The sequence below is a fragment of the Euprymna scolopes genome, chromosome 35 (assembly GCF_053919585.1).
Source record: "Euprymna scolopes isolate OS-2025 chromosome 35, ASM5391958v1, whole genome shotgun sequence".
In the NCBI taxonomy this organism is placed as follows: Eukaryota; Metazoa; Mollusca; class Cephalopoda; order Sepiida; family Sepiolidae; genus Euprymna; species Euprymna scolopes.
The window spans coordinates 62,289,587-62,315,007 of NC_136516.1; the positions used below are offsets into that span (position 1 = coordinate 62,289,587).

General features: G+C 42.1%; 1 protein-coding gene across 4 annotated transcripts in view; it reads left to right on the forward strand.

Annotated features, from left to right (window-relative positions):
• The window catches only part of LOC145259882 (FAST kinase domain-containing protein 3, mitochondrial-like), a gene marked incomplete at its 3' end in the record, with an annotated part of 232,796 nt that overhangs the window by 151,103 nt on the left and 56,272 nt on the right, over positions 1 to 25,421 (forward strand). For all 4 annotated transcript variants that reach the window (XM_080117763.1, XM_080117762.1, XM_080117761.1 and 1 more), the window contains 2 exon segments: positions 16,094 to 16,219; positions 18,214 to 18,324. In XM_080117763.1, the coding sequence (XP_079973889.1) occupies positions 16,094 to 16,219; positions 18,214 to 18,324 (237 nt within the window).

Sequence of the window (25,421 nt, forward strand, 5' to 3'; positions counted from 1 at the left end):
CGGTGCAGCCACTAAGATCAATGTGCTCGTGACCCAAGGAAATCTCCTGGGGTTTGACCTGTTGCTCGGATACGATGCCATCAAGGCGCTGGGGGGAGTCGCAATTCATCGGGATGGAAAGGTGCGATTCTTGGAGGCCCCAGTGTGTGCAGCGCTCCATATCAATCGGCCGGATTTTACAGTGGACTACGATTCGCGCAAGAGGGCCTGGATTGCATCTTGGAAGTGGACCGAGGGAATGGCACCGACTAAACTCAAGAATGGGGTTGCAGAGTACCCTATACCCAGTGAGGCCCGAGCAGAATACGAAAGGGAACTAAAGGCGTGGATCCAAGATGGCTGGTTAATCCCTTACCCTGAGGACAAGCTTGGGCCTCCCAAGGGTCTAATACCCTTGATGGCAGTAGTCCAGCATAACAAGTCGAAAGTACGGCCCGTGCTGGACTATAGGGAGCTTAACAAGCATATTGAAACCTACACTGCCGATGCTGACGTATGCGCCAGTAAGTTGAGGGAATGGCGTCAGAAAGGCACTAATGTCTCGATATTGGATTTGCGAAAAGCCTATTTACAGGTGCGAGTTGATGAGACGTTGTGGCCGTTCCAGACAGTTTGGTTCCAGGGGCAGAGGTACTGCCTTACACGCCTTGGCTTTGGCCTAAATGTGGCACCACAGATCATGAAGACTATTGTCAACACAGTATTGTCCCAAGAAAAGCCCATGAGGGACTCAATGTCAGCTTACATTGATGACGTATACGTCAATGAAGATGTACAGTCTGCGTCGTGTGTCAAAGAAAAGTTGGCTCAGTTTGGTCTGGAATGCAAGAATCCCGAACGTTTAAGGGAAGGAGCACGTGTATTGGGATTGGATGTTTATGAAGAAGATGGCACCCTACAATGGAGGCGTGGCAGTGAAATTCCAAGCATTCCCAACCTCGTTACAAGGCGGACCGTTTTTTCTTGGTGTGGAAAACTTGTTGGTCACTTACCGGTCTGTGGCTGGCTCCGCGCAGCTGTTGGTGTGATTAAACGCAGAGCAAATTTAACAACCACGGGTTGGGATGACATATCCGATGATGTCCTACTAACTCTGATGATTAAAGAGACACTGGAGAGAGTGAACAAGAAGGACCCTGCCTGTGGGCGGTGGTGGGTTAACGGAGACAACGTAGGTGTGTGGGTTGATGCCAGTTCTTTGGCGTTGGGAGTATCGTTGGAGCAAGGAGGAAACGTGTTCGAGGATGCGTGTTGGCTGCGGCCTGTAACAGATTCTCAGCATATCAACCTGGCAGAGCTGGACGCTGTTGTAAAGGGGGTAAATCTGGCCCTGCAGTGGCAGTCTAAGAAGTTGACCTTGTACACAGATTCTCTCTGTGTCTACCACTGGGTGTCTGACACACTTTCAGGACGGACACGAATCCGTACCAAGGCAGCAAGCGAAATGTTAATACGGAGAAGGCTAGACACGCTAAAAAACCTGGTATCTGAGTATGGGCTATCACTGAGCGTCACTCTGGTGCGATCACATTGTAATCGTGCTGACCAACTGACCCGTGTACCTCACAAATGGTATGAAGCCGCGAAGATGGGAATGGAGATTACTGCTCGATCTTGTGCAGTTGCAATCGACCCATGTCAAATACAAAAAATTCATGCACAGAGCGGACATCCGGGTATCAAGAGGACCCTTTATTTTGTGAGGCGCGCATACCCAGCAGTGACCAAGATGGATGTCAGACAGATCGTCAGAAATTGTGAGGCTTGCCAGTCTATTGATCCTGCACCAGAGTGATGGCAGAAGGGTCGCTTGGAAGTTGAGTGTGTGGCAGCGGCTGGCCATGGATATTACCCATTACAGTGGCAAGCCCTTTCTAACTCTCATATATTGCGGGCCTACAAGATTTGCGGTGTGGCGGCAGATGACCAGACAGGATTCAGCAAATGTTGTTCGCCACCTATCATCCATTTTTTTTGAGCGAGGTGCGCCGGAAGAGCTCCTGACTGACAATGATGCAGCGTTTTGTAGCCAGCAAGTTCGGCAGTTGTTAGATGAGTGGGGCGTCCGACTACGGTTGCGATGTGCGCATGTGCCATCAGGAAATGGCATTGCTGAAAGAAGTCATCGCAGCATCAAGAGAATTGCTGCCAGGAAGCGATGTACTATTGCGGAAGCCACATATTGGTACAACATTACGCCAAAGGACGAGACGTCCCCTTCAACCGCACCTGCAAATGCTATTTACACGTACCGAGTCGGAGTGAAGGGAATCAACACTACGCAGCCAACCGACAAGGGAACATATAACAGATATGTAGTGGGAGATCCAGTGTGGGTGCGACCCCCAGGAAATCGGTGCACCGACAAGTTTAAGCGAGGACAAATATCTGGAGTGATTAGCCAGCAGTCTGTTTTGGTCGATGGAACCCCACGACATGTGCGAGATCTTCGCCCAGCTACCGAGGTGCGTCACACAACTACAGAAGAAAGCAGTGAAGCGTCTAGCGATGAGCTGCCGATGCACGGATTCAGTGAGCCCCCTCCAGAGACTGATAGCGATACTTCATCTGATGAGGCAGAACCAGATCCAGAGCCCGAATCTGAAACAGTGAATGTACCTCTTCGCAGAAGACACGCACTAAAAGGCCCCCCCCCCCCCCCCCGGTGCTCTCTATGTGATCATCAGATCAGGGGGGAGTGTAACGTGCATCCAGGAGATAAGCGCCCGCGTGTTTGCGTGTTGTGTGGGTACGTGGGAGAGACGGATGAGGGGAAAAAGACTTACCTCGAGACCAGCTCAGCGTTACCGACCAAAAATAGAAAAGAAAGACCAAGATGGCGGCCGCCGTCTTTTGTAAAGTATGATGTCTCGCAAAGTCACACGAATTCTCGGAATATGCAAATTTAGCCGGCCTAGAACGACGATAAAAGCGGGTGAGGGGAAAGACGTGGGGGAGTGACAATTGAGTTGGCTGGGGAATCGTGTGGCTGTTGCTTCTTGTGCCGTGTGAGGATATTTTACCGTTGTTGGAATCCGTGCAGAACCGGTGTAAAAAGATTATTGAATTGCTGCAACATTTATAACATCTTTTCCTGAACTCACCGTGTTAAAGAGAGAGTCGGGCGCCATCTTGAATTTTTCCTTACACATTTCTGTTACAGTTCCGACTTCGGGTATCACATTCCCTCGTCTAAAGACAAGGTTTCCTTAGCCGTCTCGGCATAGTTTTAACCTCAACACTGCACTTCCATCCAGGGACTCTGCCGGTTTTGCAGTCAACCCATACCTCACGACATGGCCCCTCACTTTCTCCGCTGTCACCTCTGCTTCCTCCACGAGAATGTCGTCAATGTACGAACTAGTGGCCTTGTACAGCACCGTCTTCAGCACGGCTGTCATAATTTTGGGGGCTAAACTCAGCCCAAAGCCTAACCTCGTCAAGCAATACATCTTCCCTTTGTACCGGACCAATTGATGTTGCCAGAGTTTTTCATCTACATGGATCTGGAGATAAGCCGACTTCCGGTCGACAATCTTAATAGCCCGCTCCATCGTCCTTCATTTCCTCATGACCTCTTCGCATACATCAATCCTCTTTCTTTTTATTTTACTTTTGTTAGTTTTGTTAGTTTGAGGAGATCAAGAGACTCCTTCCTGATTCTATTACAGTTAAAATTTATATCCGAAAGACACTGTTCCCTTTATGGCAGCTATCTGTATTTCGTTGCAGATTGGTTTTCCAGGGATTGCTTCTAAGTATTTCTGAAGGTTCTTTTTTAATAAGCCAGTTGCTCCCTTCACAACTGGTATAATGTTTATTTCTTTCAGAGACCATGTTGTTTTTAGATCATTTTTTAGGTCTTGATATTTTGTTATCTTTTCCCGTTCTGCTCTCTTACGGCCAAAGTCGTTTGGAACTGTGACATCGATAATGAGTGCAGTTCTTTCGGGCTTGTTCCATATTACTATATCTGACTTGATGGCCTTGTCTTTTATGTATTTGCCCGCCTGTATGTCTTTGTCGTAGAACACTGTCACTTTTCCATTTGATGCTATCGGTGGTGTGGTTTATGTTCCCAGACGTTTGACAACCTATCTAGTTGCATCTCTCCACAGATCTTCCAATGGAGGTACTTACATACTTTGTTGTGACGGGCAGTGTAAAGGCCATCTGCCAATAAGATTGGACATGCAGACATTAGGTGGCTTGAGCTCTCAATTGCTGAGTAGCAAAACCGGCATTGGCCATTTGCTTGTAGGCCGGCCATTTTTTTTAATCCATTTGTGAGTAAGCCCTGATCTTGACTGGCTATAATGAGGCTTTCCTCATCAAATGGAAGTCTCCCACTCTTGATCCATTGGAGTGAAGCATCTTTGTCTATATATTTCTGTTTAAGCTCCTCTAGGAACTTTTCTGCTCTTTTATGTTGTTCCCATCCTTGTTTTTTGTGTCTATCTCGATTTCCATGTATTTCTTTCTCTTTTTTTCTTGCAATCTGTGTTGCTGGTTCATCATATGCCTCGGCAGTATTTTCCAGTATGTCACCCACAAAGTTTTCAGCAAGCTTTGTGACTGAGGTTTGTTGGGGTAAGCGTTCATGGTAGTCCCTCACTATTTCTATTGACATGTCTGTTGAGCTTTTAATATACTGCCCCATGCTTACTATGGTGGCTCGATATGCATGGTTTATTTCAGTGAGATCGAGGCCACCCTCTTTTCGTGGTAAGTATATCCTGTCCATACATTGGTTTCGGTATATTATTTTATGTAAGGTTAGGAGTTTCCTGGTCTTTGTATCTAACCTATTGATATTGCATTGAGGCCAGTCAATAATACCAAACTCATATGTGATGACAGGGATTGCAAGTTGATTTATGGCAGTTATTTTGTTTTTGGGGCTTAATTCAGATTTGAGAATCTTTTTAAGGCATGATGTGTATTCTTGTTCCACCTTATGTCTCATTTTTTCATGCTCCACAGTTACATTCTCCTCTATACCAAGGTACTTATATGTGGCATCCTCTCCTAAATCTTCAATAAAGCCATCATTGAACCGAATATTTTCGGATGTCGTCTTTTTTCCTTTTTTTATTGTGCATTTGGTACATTTGTTAAATCCAAACTCCATGCAGACATCCTCTATGAAAGTCTTTACATTTTCTATCAGAGAGACAAGCTGTTTTTCTGTCTCTGCATAGAGTTTGAGATCGTCCATAAAAAGTAGATGATTTACACTTTTACTTTTTTTCTTTTTTTCTTCCTTTACTAAGATTGTAAAACCAACACAAAGTCAAGTATCTGCAGAATGTCTTCTTGGTTCCTCCTCTTCTCTTTTCTCTCTCCCAACAATCGAACACAGCATATAATAACAAAACTCTAAAGCACGTCTGACAGCACTGACTTCTGCCAACAGTCTGCCCCTCCTCTTAACAACACAGGCTTTTTATATCGCAAAATCGTTCACCTCTATTTGCATATTCTTCTAACTCACGTGATCACTACTCTATAAATAAGAGTCTTGACCGTTTCTTTTCTTTCTTTTTATTTATTTTTGGTGACCGACCCGCACGTGGTCTATCCAGGTAAGTCACGCATTTCTCCACACTCCCCCCTGATCTCATGATCACAAACAGGACATGCGGGCAATCGTCGTTGGCGGGTACTCCTTCGAAGAATTGGGGGCAGCACTTCCTCATTGCTGTTTTCTTCATTACCACCATCATTACTACCAGTCTGTTCCATTATCCCGTCTCGTGGTTCCATAGGCGGTGTCTCACAATCAGGGCAGGGGGGCAGTATCCGTCTTTGTCGGGTACTTCTCCGAAGAATCGGAGGCGTCATCTCCTCGGTATGCTCCATCATCCCTTCTCGCGGGGTTTCGCAATCACGGGGGGTGGGCAGTATTCGTCTCTGTCGAGTATTTCGATGAGGCATTACTTCCTTGTGTCCATCGCTCTCCTCACTATTGTCATCAGTATGTCCCATCATTCCCTCATCTGGTTCTGTTGGTGGTGTTTCTATGCTCACCTGAAGGGGCAGTAAGTGATCAGGATCATCTCTGAACGGTGTGTGATCCTCCTCATCGTCCTCAGAATCAGAAGAGGTATAACAAGGGCGGATATCTTTTACGTGACGTGGTATGCCACCAATCAACATGGTCTGAGGACTTATGATTTCGTCTATTTTTCCCCGGAAAAATTTCGTAGTGCACCCAGCATTTGGGGGTTTTATCCAAACAAGGTCTCCCACCTGATATGGTGTATTGACAACACTCACCACTGATGGTATGGCATCAACTCCTTTCACACGCTGTTCATATTGGTAAATCCCATTGGCTGGTGCAGTTGCTGGTGTTGCATTGTCCTTGGGTGTTATATTATACCAGTACACAGCTTCTGGAATAGAGCACTGCGTCCTGGCTGCAATTCTTTTGATGGTGCGGTGACACCGTTCTGCTATACCATTACCCTCTGGATAATATGCACACCGATAATGCATTTTAATCCCCCATTCGTGCACGAATTTCTGAAATTCTTGACATCGAAATGTGGCGGCATTATCAGTCAGAATTTCAATCGGGGCACCACGTTCAAAAAAGACGGCTCTCAACTGTTGTATAATGCTGGCTGCATCCTGTCGTGTCAACAGGCGCCATATTGTGAAACGCGTCGGGCCACAATCCGTCATGGTCAAAAAATGTTTGTCCCCATAATGTGTTATGTCCATCCCTACTCGCTGCCAGTTGCCCTCCACCTCGAGCTTCCCTTTTTGCCATTGGGATGGTGCCGGATCAATTCTCTGACACTCTTCACACGAACGTATGGCTGCTTTCACTGATGCTTTTGTAGTTGCAGGGCATACTCTTCGGACAAAATATGCAGTCCTCTGAATTCCAGGATGTCCAATCTGCTGGTGTATCATACGGATCTGGTCAGGTGTTAATTGATCCGTTACAGTCGCGCATGTTTGTTGTTGAAGATCGGATCCCTGCCTCATTGCATCGATCCACCTCTTTGGTACTCGAGTCAAGCTATCAGCCAAATTCTGCATCGACGAGACTAACGTAATGTCTACCTGCAAGCTGTATTCGTCAACTAGACGCTTAATTATTGCTAGTCTCCTTCGTACTAGCATTTCACTTGCAGCTCTAGTCTTAACTCGAGCCTTTCCAGTCAAGGTGTCGGTTAACCAATGGTAAACACACAATGAGTCAGTGTGGAGATGCACAACATTAGTCTGCCATTGCAATGCGAGATTAAGACCTTTTAACGTGGCATCAAGTTCTGCCAAATTTATATGTTGGGCATCATTTTACGGACGAAGCCAGCATGCATCTTCCACAACAACACCTAGTTGCTCCAACACGACACCTGTAGCCAACGAACTTGCGTCAACCCATGCATTTAGTTTGTTTCCAGACACTTGCCACTCACCCCGGGCAGGGTCATTCCTATGCACTCAGGACAACATTTCAGCCATCATTTGTTGGAGAGAATCATCATCCGCAACATCGTCCCATCCTTTTGTTACTGTAGTCACTCGTCTTTTCACCACTCCTGTTGCCGATCGGAGCCATCCACAGACAGGTAGATGTCCTACCAATTTACCACAGATAGAAAACACAGTACGTCTTGTTAATACATTGGGTAACTTTGGAAGTGGGCTCCCTCGTTTCCATCGCAACGTATTGCCCTCCTCCCAGACCTCGAGGCCTAGCATGGGCACTCCATCCTTTAGGCGCTTAGGGTCTTTGCTTATTAACCCAAACGCTTTCAGTTTTATTCGAACTGCATCCGCAGACATTATGTCCTCATTAACATAGATGTCATCTATGTAGGCTGAAGCAGCTTTTGCTGTGGTCTCATCCTGCATCAAAACAGTTTTAATAATGGTTGTCATAATCAAGGGTGCTACGTTTAGGCCAAAACCCAAACGTGTCAAACAATATAGTTTTCCCTTGAGTAGTACTGTCTGAAACGGCCATAATGACTCATGGACACGTATCTGCAGGTAGGCCCTCTTTAGATCCAGAAGTGCTACATTGCTCCATTTTTGACGCCACTCTCTCAGTTTAGCAGCGCACACATCTGCGTTTCCGGTAAACGCATCAACATGCCGATTCAACTCTCGGTAATCCATTACGGGACGAATTTTTTCTTTGGTAGGTTGTTCAACAGCCATGAGCGGAATTAATCCCTTGGGTGGTCCCAGACGTTCCTGTGGGTATGGTATTAACCAACCGTTGTCAATCCACATCTGAAGTTCTTCTTCATATGCGGCCCTATTCTTGGTAGAAACTGCATACTCTGGAATCGTGTTGCACAGCCGATCTGGTTCCTGGCCCATGGCCCATTTCCACTTTGCAGTCCACACCCTTTCGTTGTCATCAAATGTAGCACAGAAGTCCTTTTCTTCATTCGACATGGCTGCACAGACGTCTTTCCCTTCTCCAAGCCTGATACCTCTAGCTGCTGTGATTGTAACGCCTCCTAGTGCTTGTATTGCATCAATTCCAAGCAACATGTCGTAGCCAAGGGGTTTCTCCTGCATCACCAGAACGTCAACTTTAGCTGTGTCACCCTTCTCAGTGCAGATTGTGACTGTCCCTTCACCACAACATACCCGTGATAAGCCATTGGTGGTCATAACGCCAACTGGGTTCCTCCGCCACACCGGACAGCAATGGGCACTAACTATAGACCGGGAACACCCCGTGTCTATAAGTGCTGAACACTGCACATCATCAAGTTTAACGCTAATGACAGGCAATCCTGTGTTTATTGGTTGGCAGGGGGCAAGGGTAGCGATAGTACCTTGCCCCCAACTTCGTTTCCCGAACAGTTGCGAGATATGTGCCCAAACTTATTGCAGCGATAGCATTGCACTGGTCTCTTTGATTGTGGATATACACCTCTCCTATCACTCCGGCACTCTTTAGCAAAATGATTGGCCTCCCCACATTTATAGCACACTGGGGTGGCATGCTTATTACTATCTGGAAGAGAGTCCACATTGCCTCCATGTCGAAAACGAGCTGCTGCTGCAATTGGTTCCTGTTCCTTACAGATGTTTCGAGCTCGGGCCAATAACTCATCAGTTGACAATTCATCGATTCTTGATGATGCCCGCAACAGTTTACTGACCTCCTCGGGTAGGCCTACCAAAAAAGCACAGCTTAATATTTTATCGTTGACCCCACCAAACGGTACAGATAATTTTCGCAGGTCGGCTAGGTACACGTCGACTGTTTCCTTGGGTTGAAGTGTCCGGCTCGTGAACTGTTGCCACGCAACAAATGGATCTGTACCAAACGCTGTATACAGGCTCTGCTTGATTTCATCCCAGTCTGGTTCATCCCCGAGTTGTTGGTAGACTGCATAGGCCCCTCCGGTTAGCCTCAAAGGGATAACAGTGGCTGGTTCTTTAATTTTGCACAGTTTACAGATTTTCTCTGCCTTTTCAATCCATTCAACGACAGCCGGTCCAGTGGTAGATCCGTCGAACTCGGGTATTAAGCGAATGTCGAATCTGTCCATTGTTAGTAACCGCACACCAAGCGCCGAAATAGCTTAAAACCAACACAAAGTCAAGTATCTGCAGAATGTCTTCTTGGTTCCTCCTCTTCTCTTTTCTCTCTCCCAACAATCGAACACAGCATATAATAACAAAACTCTAAAGCACGTCTGACAGCACTGACTTCTGCCAACAGTCTGCCCCTCCTCTTAACAACACAGGCTTTTTATATTGCAAAATCGTTCACCTCTATTTGCATATTCTTCTAACTCACGTGATCACTACTCTATAAATAAGAGTCTTGACCGTTTCTTTTCTTTCTTTTTATTTATTTTTGGTGACCGACCCGCACGTGGTCTATCCAGGTAAGTCACGCATTTCTCCACACCCAGCATCACATTTTTTGAGGAGTTTGTTGAGTGGGTCAATAGTAAGGCAGAAAAGCAGTGGTGACAGACTATCACCTGTAAATATACCTCACTGGACACTGAAATTTGAAGTGTGTATTGTCTCTTTCATGCGGTGTAGTGCAATTGTTGTTTGCCACATAGTCATTTGTTTTTTAAGGAATGTCCTTATGTTCTCATGGACATTATATATCTCCAAACATTGCAGTATCCAGGAGTGAGGCACACTATCGAATGCCTTTTTATAGTCTATCCAAGATATTGACAGGTTCCTTTGACACTTTTAGCAGTCCTCGAGGATGGTTTTGTTGAGAAGTTGGTCCTTTGTACCAAGTTTATTCCTGGTACATCCTTTTTGTTCGTTTTCAAGGCATTTGCCATCGGTGAGGTGTTGATAGATTGCATCTGCAATCATTCCTGTAAGCCACTTGCATGTGGTTGGGAGGCAGCAGATAGGCTTGTATTTATTGGGCAAGTGAGTCTCTTGGCTTTTGGGTATCAGTCATTTTGCCAAGAGTTAACCACTCTGGTGAATCTTCTTCGCCACTGACAACACGAGTAAATGCCTGCGCATAATGTTCATGAAGTGCTGTGAGTTTTTTAAGCCAGAAATTTGGAATCTTGTCAATTCCTGGGCTTTTAAAGTTGCTGAAGTGGGTGATTTTTTTCTTATCGGATCTTTCGATATTTTTAGTGGTGGCATATCTTGTTTGCCCTTGACAGACTCTTTAATTGTATGTATCCACTGCCCCTCTTGGTGTTGTTTGGGGGTCCTCATACAGCAGCCTCCTGAATGACTCCACTTCTTCCTGTGACGGTGGTGAATTAACCTTGATTTCTTCTTGAATTAAATTTCTGTACACCATCCTTGGGTTCTTGTCAAATAACCTATTCAATGACTTGGACTCCATTTTCTTTTGTTTATTTTTTATTCGTGCAGCTAAAGCTTTTATTTCAGCTTGGTTTTCTGCTACCTTAGCTCTTAACTGCTCTTGGTTATGAAGTGAATAGTCGCTTTTAAGTTTATTCATCTTTTTTAATTTTTCCCCTGGGCTATCACATAACAGAAAGGCAGATATCTGGGATGTTTCCTTTCTGAGTTTTAAGATTTTCTGTTGCAGCCTACTTTTCCAGACTGGTTCTTTTGTTTTGGCCTTAAATTCTCCCTCTTTTTTCTCTTTATGGTGGGGCAAACGTTTCCTCTGCATATACCATGCTGCCCCAAAAGTTGCATGGTTTATTTCAGTTAATGACGCATTAGTTGGGACAATTTTTGTGAGAGCATCATTCACTTTCGTAACAAGGGTCTTGAAGGCTTTGGTACAATTTATTTTCACCAGTTTGGGTCGATTTCCAACAGCCAGGCATCATGCCATTTCTATTCTGTTAGTCAGTTCTTCTTCCAGCTCCATCTGGTTTGCATCCAGTGTCATGTTTACAGGTTGGGCATTGCGGTGTTGTTTTTGCCCATATTTTAGTTGAGATATTTTCGGGGGTGAGCCTTGAGGAGAGTTACTGTTGTTTATTGGGCGTTGCCCTTGATAATGTGTCTCCTCTGTCAATGTTAAGTCTGAGACCATGTCGGGTAGTTGAGGTGAAGTTGGTTCTGGTGTAATGTCACTGGGAAGAGGGATGGGGTTGCTTATTGGGCAGATGTCATCTTCAATCATTAAGCGAATATCTCTAATCATACTGGAAATCTGCTCTGTAGAGAAAGCATTGTTCTTCATGAAGTTAAACTTCTGGCATGTAAGTTATTCTCTTGCGATGCCTTTTTTATTTGGACAATGATACTTGAAGGTTTTTTGCCATTCTTGGCATCTTTCTTTGAGTTTTGAGTGCTTAATTTTTGCATACTCCGTCGCCCATATAAGCGTCCATTTATCCTCCCTGCTCCATTGAGTTTGTGTAAACTCAGTTATATCTCTTTGGCTATAGTCCTCCTCTGCCTCAGCAAGAGTCTTTAGCTCAATTGCATCTCTTACCTCTTTGGTGAGATATTTGTTGATCTGTGACACGATCGACAGTAGGTTTTTGGTTGTTGTCCCTACTACCTTTTCCTTTGGTAAGAGAGAAGATCTTATTTGAGCCTCGAATATATTATTTTTCTTTCTTCCCCATTTCTCATACCTTGAGTATGCAAAACAGTGAAGAATTATTTTCTTCTTCTCAACAGACCACTTGATAAGATTATAATTCCTCTTTTTGGTGGTCTTTGGTTTTGCCGAATTCCAGGGCTAGAGTTGGTCTGGTCTGGTCTGGTGGAGTATCCAGCTTAGTGTTGTTACTTGTGGTAACATCACTAGAAGGTGCACCGTTGCTTTCCTCATATGACCCAGTGCAAAGCCATGCTGAGGGAATCTTTTTATTCTGGGCAACATCCTGCCAGTTTATCGATTTATCATTTTCATTTTTGTTTGAATGTTTGGTCAGGGTTTACTTCGAACTTGAAGCATCCTCATGTCAGATTATCTGACAAACCCCTGTACAGAGAGACCGAAGATACCTGAGGTTGGTATCTGGTAGGCATTCAAGTCTTCCTTTTGTTTTTTATTTAACTTTAGTAAATTTTAAGAGATCAATGGGCTCCCTCCTGGAGCTAACACTTGATTTTGTTATGATTTAAATTTATATCCGAGGGCTCTTTTAAGAATAGATGCTGTTCCCTTTATGGCTGCTATTTGTATCTCGTTACAGCTTGGTCTTCCAGGGATTGCTTCTAAGTATTTCGGAAGGTTCTTTTTTATTAAACCAGTTGCTCCTATCACAACCGGTATAATGTTTATTTCTTTCAGAGACCATGTTGTTTTTAGATCATTTTTTAGGTCCTGATATTTTGTTATCTTTTCCCGTTCAGCTCTATTAAGGCCAAAATCATTTGGGACTGTGACATCAATAATGAACGCAGTTCTTTCGGGCTTGTTCCATATTACAATATCTGGTTTGATAGCTTTGTCTTTTATGTATCTGCCTGCCTGTATGTCTTTGTCATAGAACACGCTCACTTTTCCGTTTGATGTCTCTCCAGTGTGCCAGGCTATGTGTTTGTTTAATTCTCTGAAATCCAGTACTGATCTAACTTTGTTCTTGGTGGGTTGAACAACCGCCAGTAATGGTAGCACTCCTTTTTCTTTCCCTGTCCACGGTTTCAATATTCCCTCTTCTATACACCTCTCCACTTCTTCCTTGAATCCTTTTCTTATTTCTCCTCGCAGTGTTTTCTCATAGCAGCTTACTTCGTTTTGTAGTTCCGGAGGCCCGGAGATCCATTTCCATTCGACTGTCCACCTCTCGCCATCGAACTTCGCCAGGAAATCCTCGTCCTCAATGCAGCAAGCCTCCGGTTTTTGCGTTCTGATATTTCTATCACATTCCACTCCTGCCATCCCTACTGCCCTGAGGCGTCTGAAAGTTACCCCCCCACCAGTTGGTTGATCATACTTACACCTAAAACCACATCAACATCACCGACCAGACGATCCGACACCAGGGCTTGTAGTCCAATAGGCACACCTTGCACCAGTATTTCTGCTGTTGTCTCTCCTAGGCATTTTACCTCGCTGCCATCCGCGGTCTTAATACTCCTGGCTCCGCTCCATGACCTAGCGACATTCTTCGCTACCAACGTTGTGGTGCAACCTGTGTCAACAAGGGCCATGGCTCTCTTCCCATTGACTACTACCGGTAACTGAGGCAATGTTTTGTTGTGCGCCATTTCCACATAGAAGGGGGGGAAACACTGGCGCAATGTCTCCCCCTTCACTCATTTCCCTGGTCCTGCGAAGTGATGCAATAGCGGCTAATATGCCCCACTCGTCCATATCGGTAGCAGGTGACCCCCGGTCTCGGCTCTTTGCAGTCATTGAGCAGGTGATGACCCTGGCACCGGAAACACTTGATGGCAGGTCTCCCCTCTTGTCACCTCGCCGCCTGTCTCTCGTCATTCAAGTGGGGCTTGGTGCACGTATTTCCACTCACAGCTGCAGCCACGATTGGGCCCTTGACATTCTTGACTAGGACTCTGGTGTGGACCAAGAGATCATCCACTTCCATAGTATCGATCTCAGTGATTTTCTGCATGTTTTCAGATTTCTTCTGGGAAGCCGTTCACTAGGTATAGCTTTACAGTCATCTCCAGGCTCCTCCCCACGTAACAAACCAATCCTGCCAGTCTCCTGATCTCCGCAGCAAAGATGTCAACAGACTCGCCAATCCACCTCAAACTTACAAGCTTGCCGAGTGCTTCAAATGGACTCTTAGCAAAAGCCAATTTCAATTTTTGCTCCACTGAGGCAAGGTCTCCCTTATCTTCAGCATCTGTTGGTAAGTATAGCGGTAGCAGGGTGACCACATTTTCGATTTTTTGCAACCTTGCAACCATCTTTAATTTTTCCAGCCATTTAATTAGGTCACCCTCTCCAGTGAAGGGTCTCAACATCTGAGTGTTCAGTCTCCAGTCAACTATGTTAATCTGCTTGACAGGCCAAAATAGCTTCTAAGGTTACGATCAGGATTCGGTTTCTGGGGTTCGGGAAGGAGTGAGTCACTCGCTCGACAACAGCACGTTTCTGCCCTCTTCTTTTCCAATCGATCACACCTGGCCTCTCAACCACCAATATCACACGACACAATCTGAACATCAGCAACATGAAATACTTTTCAAGAGAAGATGTTCATGACTCTTTTCTTTTTCCCGTCTTGCAGGGAATTTTTCCCAGCTTTTATATCCTCCTATCAAAAAAAAAAAAAAAAAAGAAAGAGACAAGAAAAAAAATAGCTTCTCCTATCATGCCCTGCCTTCCCAAGGTGCCCTTCATGTATATAAATGAGCTAGCCATCCTTTCCTTCCAAAAGAGCGGTGCAGATATGCCCGGTACGTCATATATTACTTTTTTTTATTTTTTATTTATTTATTATTATTTTTTTTTTTTTTTTACACAGGCATCACCAGATTATCAAGGCCAGGAGGCCACTCAAGGATAAGGGTTAAAGAGTGTACAGTAGAAATTGGACAATATAGTAATCATTAGCAATGAAAATTCGGTAAATTTGATAACTTATATGGAACGGCTCATCAAGAACTTATTTACATTATACTTGAAGACAACCATATTGTAGTCAGCTGGAAAGTAGAAAAACGGAAGACAATTCCACAGGCGTGCAGTTCTAAGAAAGAAGCTTTGTTCATGGAATCTACGTTTAGGTTTAGGCACAGATAAAAAGTGGGGGGAATTATTGATAGTGTTTTCAGCTAGACGAGTGTTTCTTGTGAAAGTTTGGTGAGGGGGGACCATAGACTGAAGCTCAGTCGAACACTTTCCATGAAAATAACGATACATCAGAGACAAGCTTGCAACATCTCTTCTGTGAGATAGAGGTTGCAGGGAAGAGAAAAGGACATCTCCTACGAGGCTACAAAGTCTATTTTGAACTCTATCAAGGCAGGACAAGTCCTTTCTAGCAGCTCCTGCCCAGATGTGAACCTAGCCTTTAACGGTACCTTCCCCCCTCCTTTCGCATATACCCCACAGGGCTCAACCTCTGGAAGTTTGAAACGTAGATCCTTGTAGTGGGGATTTATATTAAAGTTCTGGTTTTGGGTTTTCTCTTGATTTGTTTGTTGGAATTTTCATAGGTAGGTTGTGGAGTTTGTGGAAAAATGTTAAGAGCAGAATAGAGGGAAAGCAAGAGAGAGAGAGAATAGGGACAAAAGAATGATTGAACAAGGAAGACTTTAACCATCAAAAAGGAAAAGTTGTGGCAAGAAACTTGTCAAAAAATTAATAAATATTACACTATTAACAAAGAAATTCATTTTGCTGCAATATCAGTCAATTATATACAAAAAGGTGAAAACAAAATATTTATTTTTATTTTCAAAGCAAACAAAAATAATGAAACATTTTTTTAATTCCATTTTAACATTAAACATTTTTTCATTATTTCTATTTGTTTCCTTACTTTTCAAACAAGTTTCAATGTTTCATCTTACAACTCCCAATATTGTTCACTTCAAATTTTTTAAATCATGAGATCAATCAATATTGTTTTTAAAACTCTTGGCACATTCTTTACATACTCATATAACTTTAACTGTCTTTGAACAGATAAAATATTTGCAGAAATTTTAATTTTTTTATTGTTTACTTTTGTTTCCTTATTAATTATAGGAATCTCCAATGACAAATTGCAGATGACAGTTGGGAAATGGCTTGAAATGTTCCAGTCTGCTTTATTATTGGAAACCAAACACAGGAACATACCTCATCTCTTCAAGATGGATCGTAGAACAAAAAGTGAGTTACTTCCCTTTTTTCATAAGATTACTGTTTGTTGCATTTACCTGGTAGAGAGTTTGTTGCATACTATTTACCTGGTAGAAAGTGGGGAAGGCTCACACACCAACTTCACAGATTGTATATAGATGGAGCGGTAACTGTGATGTCACAAGCGAAAAGTGACAACTCAAGCAGTTTCTTTTCCCAACTAGACTTCAGACTTTGCAGATGTTTCAAGTGCTTTTAAACATCCTTGGGTACATTTTAGTGTTGGGATGACTAATCGGAATCAGGAATCAGAAAAATCAGAAGTTAGAAGAGTATCGAAATCAAAAAAATTTAGCCTAATTTCTGATTCTAAAAACGATTCTTTATTTCTTCATTTATTTATTTTTGTTTAAAACTGAATTTCCTGTTGCTGGCCCAAGTAAACAATATAAATAAAAAATATTGTGATGAGTTTATCAAAAGCTTGGATATATTACTTAATAGGAAAACTGTAGCGATATTGGCAATCACCGAAATGGTGGGAAAATAAAGAGCTTACCTCAGATACATCTGTTGTTGTGTTGCAGGCCGAACTATTTCCTACCTTTGTTCCTGATTTTTGCCTACTATATTTTGCTACAAGCTATTTCAGCTCGACTATGGCGAAGGTGCAGATAAGCAGTGATATCATTAAGCGAGAGAGATATTGTAGTGTGGCTTGAAAAAGTGAGACTTGTCACACAACAGGTGGATGATATAGCAAGTTTGCTACCTTTATATCTGGAAGGTGATGCACTGGCCCTCTATATGGAAATGTGAGGAATGTCAGTCCATTGACCCAGCGCCAGTCAGGTGGGAAAAGAGAAAGCTGGAAGTGAACAAGAATTGGCAGAGAATTGGACGGATATTAAGCATTATGGCACCTTCCATTTTTTAACTCTAACAGACTGTGGTCCATTGCGTTTCTCCATTTGGAGGAAATTGGTGAGGCAGGACTCGGCAAGCATGATTCATCAGTTGGAGGCAGTGTTCCTCGAACATGGCTTGCCGCATGAAATCCTTTTAGACAATGACACGGCTTTCTGCAGCAACGTGTTCCAAGCATTTTCACATTAATGGGGAGTTCACTTGCGATTCCATTGTGCATACGCTCCAGCCGTGAATAAAATGTCTAGGAAACTTGCATACTGATCATCAGTGTTGGGCACACAGGTGGGTTTGTGAACAATGATGAGATAGGTCATAAGCAATGGAGAAATTGTAACAGGACCTCTCCTCATCATGTCTTGTTTGAGTGGGCTAATAATTCCACATTATGAACATTGAAGTCTTCACAGATGTGAATGTTAGCTGAAGGATGAGCAGATAACAGAATGTGGTCAATTTTCTCAGATATGCTCTTAAAGATAGTAACTCCACTGTTATGGGGGCAATAGAGGGCAAATATAAACGCAGTGGTGTGAGCAAGTGCGATCCAAAAGCACATATAGAGTAAATTAGGGTCTTCTCTGGAGATGTCCCTACCACATGGAAAGCCATCGTTAATGTAGGCACATGTCGATCTTGGGGGTCAGATTTGGATGATAAATTAGAATATCCTTTTATTACAAACTCCTAGGAAATTAGTCGGTCCAGTGCAAGTTTTGCTTAGGAATAATAGGTTTGGTTTGGTCTCCTAATTGGATTTCAACCTTTGGAACGTAGATTTTGATTTACGTTTTTGTTCATTACCAGTTTCAAAAGAAAGTTGTAGCAAAAATGCTTTCAAATACAGATGTTCTGTTACTTTATCTAAGTATAAAGTTTTTTTGAAAGATTTTTTACATCTCGACTAATTGGGTTCTGCCTTACACCTTTTCTCTCTAAAAGTGACTATGAAGCCAACAGTTTTGTTTAGACCTGCTCAAATCCTTTGGTATTTCTGAAGAATTCATAGTGCTGGCAGTTTAAACAGAAAATATTCCAAGATCATTCTTTTATTGACCTTTCAAGATTTTCAAACAATTTTTATTCTTTGATTTCAGTTCCATTAACTTCCAAGTTTCATCGAGAAGTGTTCAAGATTTTGGCTCATGTTTTTGGTGCTGACAAAGTTGATTATGGTAAAATGGCGTTGAAAACCGTGTATATTATAGGTAAGAGATTGTTTACTTTTGATGCATCATGCTTTATTTGGACTGTGTTGTGGCCACAATATTTGTATCTTTCTCACAGCTGGAATTGATATAGGGATAAATTAATGACTTAATGGCATAGAATATTTTGAATCAAATTAATAATTCATTTTCACAAGTGAGGTAATAATGTTGGCTATTGTTTAAACTACCTGCAGATACGTGTCCATGAGTCATTATGGCCATTTCAGACAGTGATAATCGAGGAAAAACGATATTGTTTGACACGTTTAGGTTTTGGCCTAAACATAGCACTCTTAATAATGACAACTATTATTAAAACTGTTTTGATGCAGGATGAGACCACAGCAAAAGCTACTTCAGCTTACATTGACGACATCTATGTTAATGAGGATATAATGTCTGCAGATGTAGTTCGAGCAAAACTGGAATCGTTTGGGTTAATAAGCAAAGACCCTAAGCGCCAAAAGGACGGGGTGCCCGTGTTAGGCCTAGAAGTCTATGAGAAGGGCAATACTTTGCGATGGAAGCGAGAGAGCGCGATTCCAGAGTTACCCAGTGTATTGACAAGATGCATTGTGTTTTCTATTTGTAGTAAATTAGTAGGACATATACCTGTCTGTGGATGGCTCCGATCGGCAACAGTAGTGTTAAAAAGACGAGTAACTGCTGTAACCAAAGGATGGGACGACATGGTGGATGATGATTCTCTCCAGCAAATGATGGCTGAAATGTTGTCCAGAGTACATAGAAACGACCCTGCCCAGGGTGAGTGGCAAGTATCTGGAAACGAACTGAATGCATGGGTTGATGCAAGTTTACTGGCTACAGTTGTCATGTTGGAATAATTGGGTGCTGTTGTGGAAGATGTGTGCTGGCTTCGTCCGAAAAGTGATGCCCAGCATATAAATTTGACAGAACTTGATACCACGTTAAAAGGTCTTAATCTTGCATTGCAATGGCAGGCTAAGATTGTGCATCTCCACACTGACTCGTTGTGTGTTTACTACTGGTTGACCGACACCTTTACTAGAAAGGCTCGAGTTAAGACTAGAGCTGCAAGTGAGATGTTAGTACGAAGCGTATAGTTGACGAATACAGCTTGCAGGTGGACATTACCTTAGTTTCGTTGATGCAGAATTTGGCTGATAGCTTGACTAGAGTACCAAAAAGGTGGATTGATGTAATGAGGCAGGGATCTGCTCCTTCACAACAGACATGCACGGCCGTAACAGATCAATTAACACCTGACCAGATCATCAGCAGAGTGGACATCCCGGAATCCGGAGGAGAACATATTTTGTCCGAAGAGTGTGTCCCTCAACTACAAGAGCATCAATCAAGGCAGCTATACGCTCATGTGAAGAGTGTCAGCGAATTGATCCGGCACCGTCCCAATGGCAAAAAGGGAATCTTGAGGTGGAGGACAACTGGTATCGAGTAGGAATGGATGTAACGCATTATGAGGGCAAGCAATTTTGACCTTGACAGATTGTGGTCCGACACGTTTCATGATATGACGCCTGTTGAAATGGCAGGATGCATCTAGCATTATACGACAGTTGAGAGCTGTCTTTTTTTAACGTGATGCCCCTGCTGGAAATTCTGACTGATAACGCCACTATGTTTTAATGTCAAGAATTTCAGAAATTTACGTAGAAATGGGGGATTAGAATGCGTTACCGATGTGCATATTTTCCAGAAGGTAACGGTATAGCGGAGCGGTGTCACTGCACCATTAAAAGAATTGCGGCCAGTACACAGTGTTCTATTCCAGAAGCTGTGTACTGGTATGTGACACCAAAGGACGATGCAACATCAGAAACTGCACCAGCTAATGGGATTTACCGCTATGAACAGTGTATAAAAGGAATTGATGTCACACCATCAGTGGTTAGCGTTGTCAATACACCATATCAAGTGGGAGACCATGTTTGGGTAAAACCCCCAAATGCTGGGTGCACTGTAAAATTTTGCAGAGGAAAAATAGACAAAATCCTAAGTCCTCAGACCATGTTGATTAATGGTGTACCACGTCATGTAAAAGATATCCACCCCTGTTATACCTCTTCTGATTCTGAGGATAATGAGGAAGATCACATACAGTTCAGGGATGATCCTGATCGCCTACTGCCCCTACAGGTGAACATAGAAACACTACCTACAGAACCAGATGAGGGAATGATGGAACATACTAGTAGCAATAGTGATGAGAACGATGGACATGAGGAAGTAATACCACCAGTTCCTCATCGAAGTACCCGAGAAAGACGAATACTGCCCACGCGCCGTGATTATGAAACGCTGCCTATAGCACCACGAGAGGGGATGATGGAACATACTGAGGAAAATGGAACCAAGGAAATGATGCCTCCGATTCTTCGAAGGAGTACCCGACAAAGACGGATACTGCCCCCCTTGCTTTGATTGTGAAACACCGCATAGGGAATCACAAGAGGGAATAATGGAACAGACTGGTGGCAATAATGGTGATAATGAGGAAGATGACAATGAGGAAGTGCTTCCCCTGATTCTTCAAAGAAGTACTCGACAAAGACGACCGCCCCCCCCCCTGCCCTGTGTATGATCATTAGATCAGGGGGGAGTGTAGGGAAACGTGTGACTTACCTAACTAGCACGTGTGCATAATTCGACGGGTCGGTCGTGGAATGAAATGAATGAAGAAGAAAGAAACAAAAATGGCTGCCTTATCTCTTTATATGCCTACAATTTGACCACCCGATATGCAAATGAGATGCTCCTGGTTGGAGATAAAAGAGGGTTGATTTTTTTTTTAGAGGGACGTTCATTTTGAAGTTGGATTTCGAAGAAATAAGTTGAATTAGCAGAAGTTCGATTGGAGTTGAGAGAAGGTGCGTTACGTATACAGAAGTTTGGAAGTTGGAAGTTTGGACAACAGTGTCAACCTTACCCAGGAAATTATTGGTATGACGGGCGGAAGAAATAACACTCAAGTTATTGAATTATAGTGGGGTATCAGAATTGTTTGTATTTACATAACCAGAGGAATATAGAAGAAGAGGATGATATATGAAAAAAGAATAATGCTTCATACTTTTCTGTCCGGACGTCCTTTGTCTTCCTTCTGCTGGGTGCTGTGATGAATGTCCACTATATTGACACAATAAGGCGATTGATACATACCTGACTTCTCTTCTTTGTGAAGTACAAGACAATGATTTTATCCTGTATATAATATTTTCATTGCAAAAATTTCCCTCTGGACCAAATTACAGTAAGTTTGCAATAACCGGGGTCACATGCAATTTTATTATGTCTAACTAATTATCCACCATCTTATGCAACTTTAAAATACCGTTACATACACATTTGTTATAATAAAATACTACATTCTATCCTAGGCTGGTGCTACCAGATCAGGCTGCCTATTGGCTTCCTGAGACGAAATGCACCTACATCGATTTCTGTTTTTGTTTTCTATTCTCTTTTGTAAAACTTAATTATGTTCTACAAAAACAAAATAAAAACAACAGCCCCCTCCCTTTCCCCCCTCCTTTTTTCCTTCCCTACTTCCCGGTTGACCCTGTCGGCAGGGCACTAGAATACGCCGACTGCCCCCCTGCAGGGGGTAAAAGTCCCTCAACGGGGCTACCTGTTGGCCGTGGGTGGCAACCCGTGATGCCTAGGAAAAGGATCCTGGTGACTGAGCAACCGATGCCTAGGGAAAATAAAGGTATCTGTAGCAACACTCTACTTTGGCCTTGTACTAGGCTAGACGGGCGGTTGGAGAGGCCCGATCCAACCAATCGGCTAGTCATGTCAAGCCCTAACACTTACACTGAAAATGTCAATTATAACATCTAAAAAAAAAAAAAAAAAAAAAAAACTTAATCCAAAGATAATACATTTCATTACTACAAACATAGACAAACCAGTTAAGTGTTAGAAGGCGATGGCAAGGGCCAATCAATTGATGAGACAAAAACCACACAACTGCTCCCTAACTAACGTTTCTATCAAACTGGGAAAGAAGAAACTAAAGGAGGAAACAGGAAATGATGGAACAAACTCAATCAATTGAGTATATCTCTTTTGTATCCCTGGGATGAAAGAGCGAATGGGTTTCCCCCTTAACATCTCCCAATTTCGGGCTCCAAGGAGGGTGGGGAGCAAGAGAGATGAAAATCTAAACAAACTTCTATGGATATAATAAACCCAAACAAAAAACCCAGAAATCAAAAAAATACTACAAAATCGAAAAGAACCCACTCTGACGTAACCAGCTCAGACAGTGAACAAGAATATAACTATGAAATAATTGATAAAGAAAAATATCCAAGATTCATAGTAATCGAAACCTTAGAAGGAAAAAAGATCAGCGATCTATCTCCATTCTTAATTGAAAAAATTCTGTCTCAAAACAGCAACCCAAAAACAGCAAAAAAAATGAAAAATGGCAACCTACTTGTCACCGTCGACAACTATAAAGATGCAAAAAACATCTTAGAGATGGAGAAATTCCATATCTATAAATGCAAAAGTTATGCTCATGAAAGACTAAACACATCAAAAGGTGTTATAAAAAGCCATGAATTAACCTTGGCTACAGCAGAAGAAACAGAAAATGCCCTAAGAAAACAGGGAGTAATCGATCACGTCCGAATAAACATAAAAAGGAATGGTCAAACCATACCTACAAAAACCTACATACTAACTTTCAATACACCAAAAATTCCCAAAGAAATAAAAATCGGATACACAATAGAAAAAGTAGAACAATATATACCAGCCCCTCTGAGATGTTATAAGTGTCATAAATACGGACATAGCAGAGAAGCATACAAAGGACAGAAAGTATGTGGAAAATGTGGCTTAAAAGAACCTAACCATAATGAAAGTGAATGCCCAAACGAAACGAAATGCCCAAATTGCCAAGAAAATCACCCAGCATACTCTAAAATATGCAAAATCTACACAAAAGAAAAAGAAATAGACGAAATAAAATACAAACAAAATGTGCCCTTTCCTGAAGCAAGGAAAATAGCAAGCTCTCGAGAAAAAATAAACACTTACGCAGATATTACAAAAACTTCAAACCAAACAAATCAAACCCAAAACCAAGACCTACTTAAACTAATCTCCGAACTCAAAAATCTAATTGAAACTTTAAAAACTAACCAAAACGAAAACAAGAAACAAATGCCAGTATCTTCGAAAACTCAGCCAAATGATCTAAAACAAGTCCCAAAGAGCAAAAAAGAACCCGAACAGCAAAAACCACAAATAAACCGTGAAAGATCCAAATCATGTACAAGGACAAAAGCAGAAGATAAAAACACAATATCTGGAAAGATGGAAACAGAACGGGAAAACACAAATCCTCTTTCCAAAAACCAAAGCAAACAAAAAACAGAGACAATATTAATCGAAAATGAAAACAAATTTGAATTGATTGAAATCGAGAGTCAGAGGAAAAAATCTAGCTCCAAAAACAGAACTGACCAGGAAGAGAAAATGGAGACTGAGGAACCAAGTAAACACAAAACAAAAACCACTCAAAACACAACAAATCAATAGAATAATAGATATAAAAACCTAAACAGAAAAAAAAGGAAAAAAAATAAACAAACTTACCTATGGAAATGAATAAAAACATTATACAGTGGAACTGCAGAGGCATAAAACCAAACTACGAAGAAATCAAACATATAATAGCACAACATGACCCCAGCATAATCGACCTACAGGAAACTCTTCTAAAAGAAACGGACACCATCAACTTCAAAGGATACCACATCTACAATCAAACAAACAGATCACAAGCAGATAACCAACCCACAGGTGGCACTTCAATTATAATAAAAAAACAGATACCACATATAAAATTACAACTCCAAACAAACCTACAAACAATAGCAATTAAAGTTACACTTCACCGACCAATAACTATTTGTTCAATATACATTCCACCTAAACATAAACTAAACAAAACCGAAATTGAAGATCTCATAACACAACTCCCCATACCTTTTATACTAATGGGGGACTTCAACGTCCATAACAAAATGTGGGGAAGTGAGAATATTAACCAAAATGGGAAAATCATTGAATCATTACTGGAATCACCCGAAGTAACTATATTTAACGATAAAACACACACATACCTTCACCCAGGCACAGGAACGCTATTAGCTATCGACCTAACACTATGCTCCCCCACAATATTTATGGACTTCCAATGGGAGGTACATAACAACCAGTGCGGCAGCGATCACTTCCCAATTTTTCTCAAAACCCAAGAACCTACAACAGAAGAATCAAAACCAAAATGACGAATTTATAAAGCTAACTGAACTGAATTTAGCAAACTTTGCACAAATCTGATTAATCAAGAAATAGTTAACAAACCAGATCCTATGTTAGCTTTCACCAATACACTAAACGAAATAGCAATCAAGACAATCCCAAAATCAACGCCATGGTTCACAATAGAATGTAAGCAAGCAATAACCAACAGGAAAAAAATGCTAAAACACTTCAAACAACATCCTACAAAACCCAACCTTCAAAAATACCTACAAGCATGAGCAAAAGCACGCTATATTATAAAAAAAAGCAAAAAAGAAACCTGGCAAAACTACATTTCCAAATTGAACAACAACACGCCATCAAAAAAAATATGGGAAATAATAAGAAAAATAACTGGAAAAAAACTTGGAACACCAATAAATAATATAAGTACACCAAATGGTAGACAAACTATAGACAAAAAAGAAATAGCAAACATAATCGCAAATGAATTCAGCCAAAACTCATCATCCAACCACTACTCCCCCAAATTCCAAAAATACAAAAACAACGCAGAAAAAGAAAAACTCAATTTCACATCCAATAACAAAGAATACTATAACACCTCTTTCACTATAACAGAACTAAAAAATGCAATTCATAAAAGTAAAGATACAGCTACCGGTCCAGATGACATCCACTACCAATTTCTAAAACACATGCCAGACACATCTCTCAACATTCTCTTACAGATAATTAACAAAATATGGTGGACTAACAATTTTCCAAAACACTGGCTCGACTCCAATATCATCCCAATTCCTAAA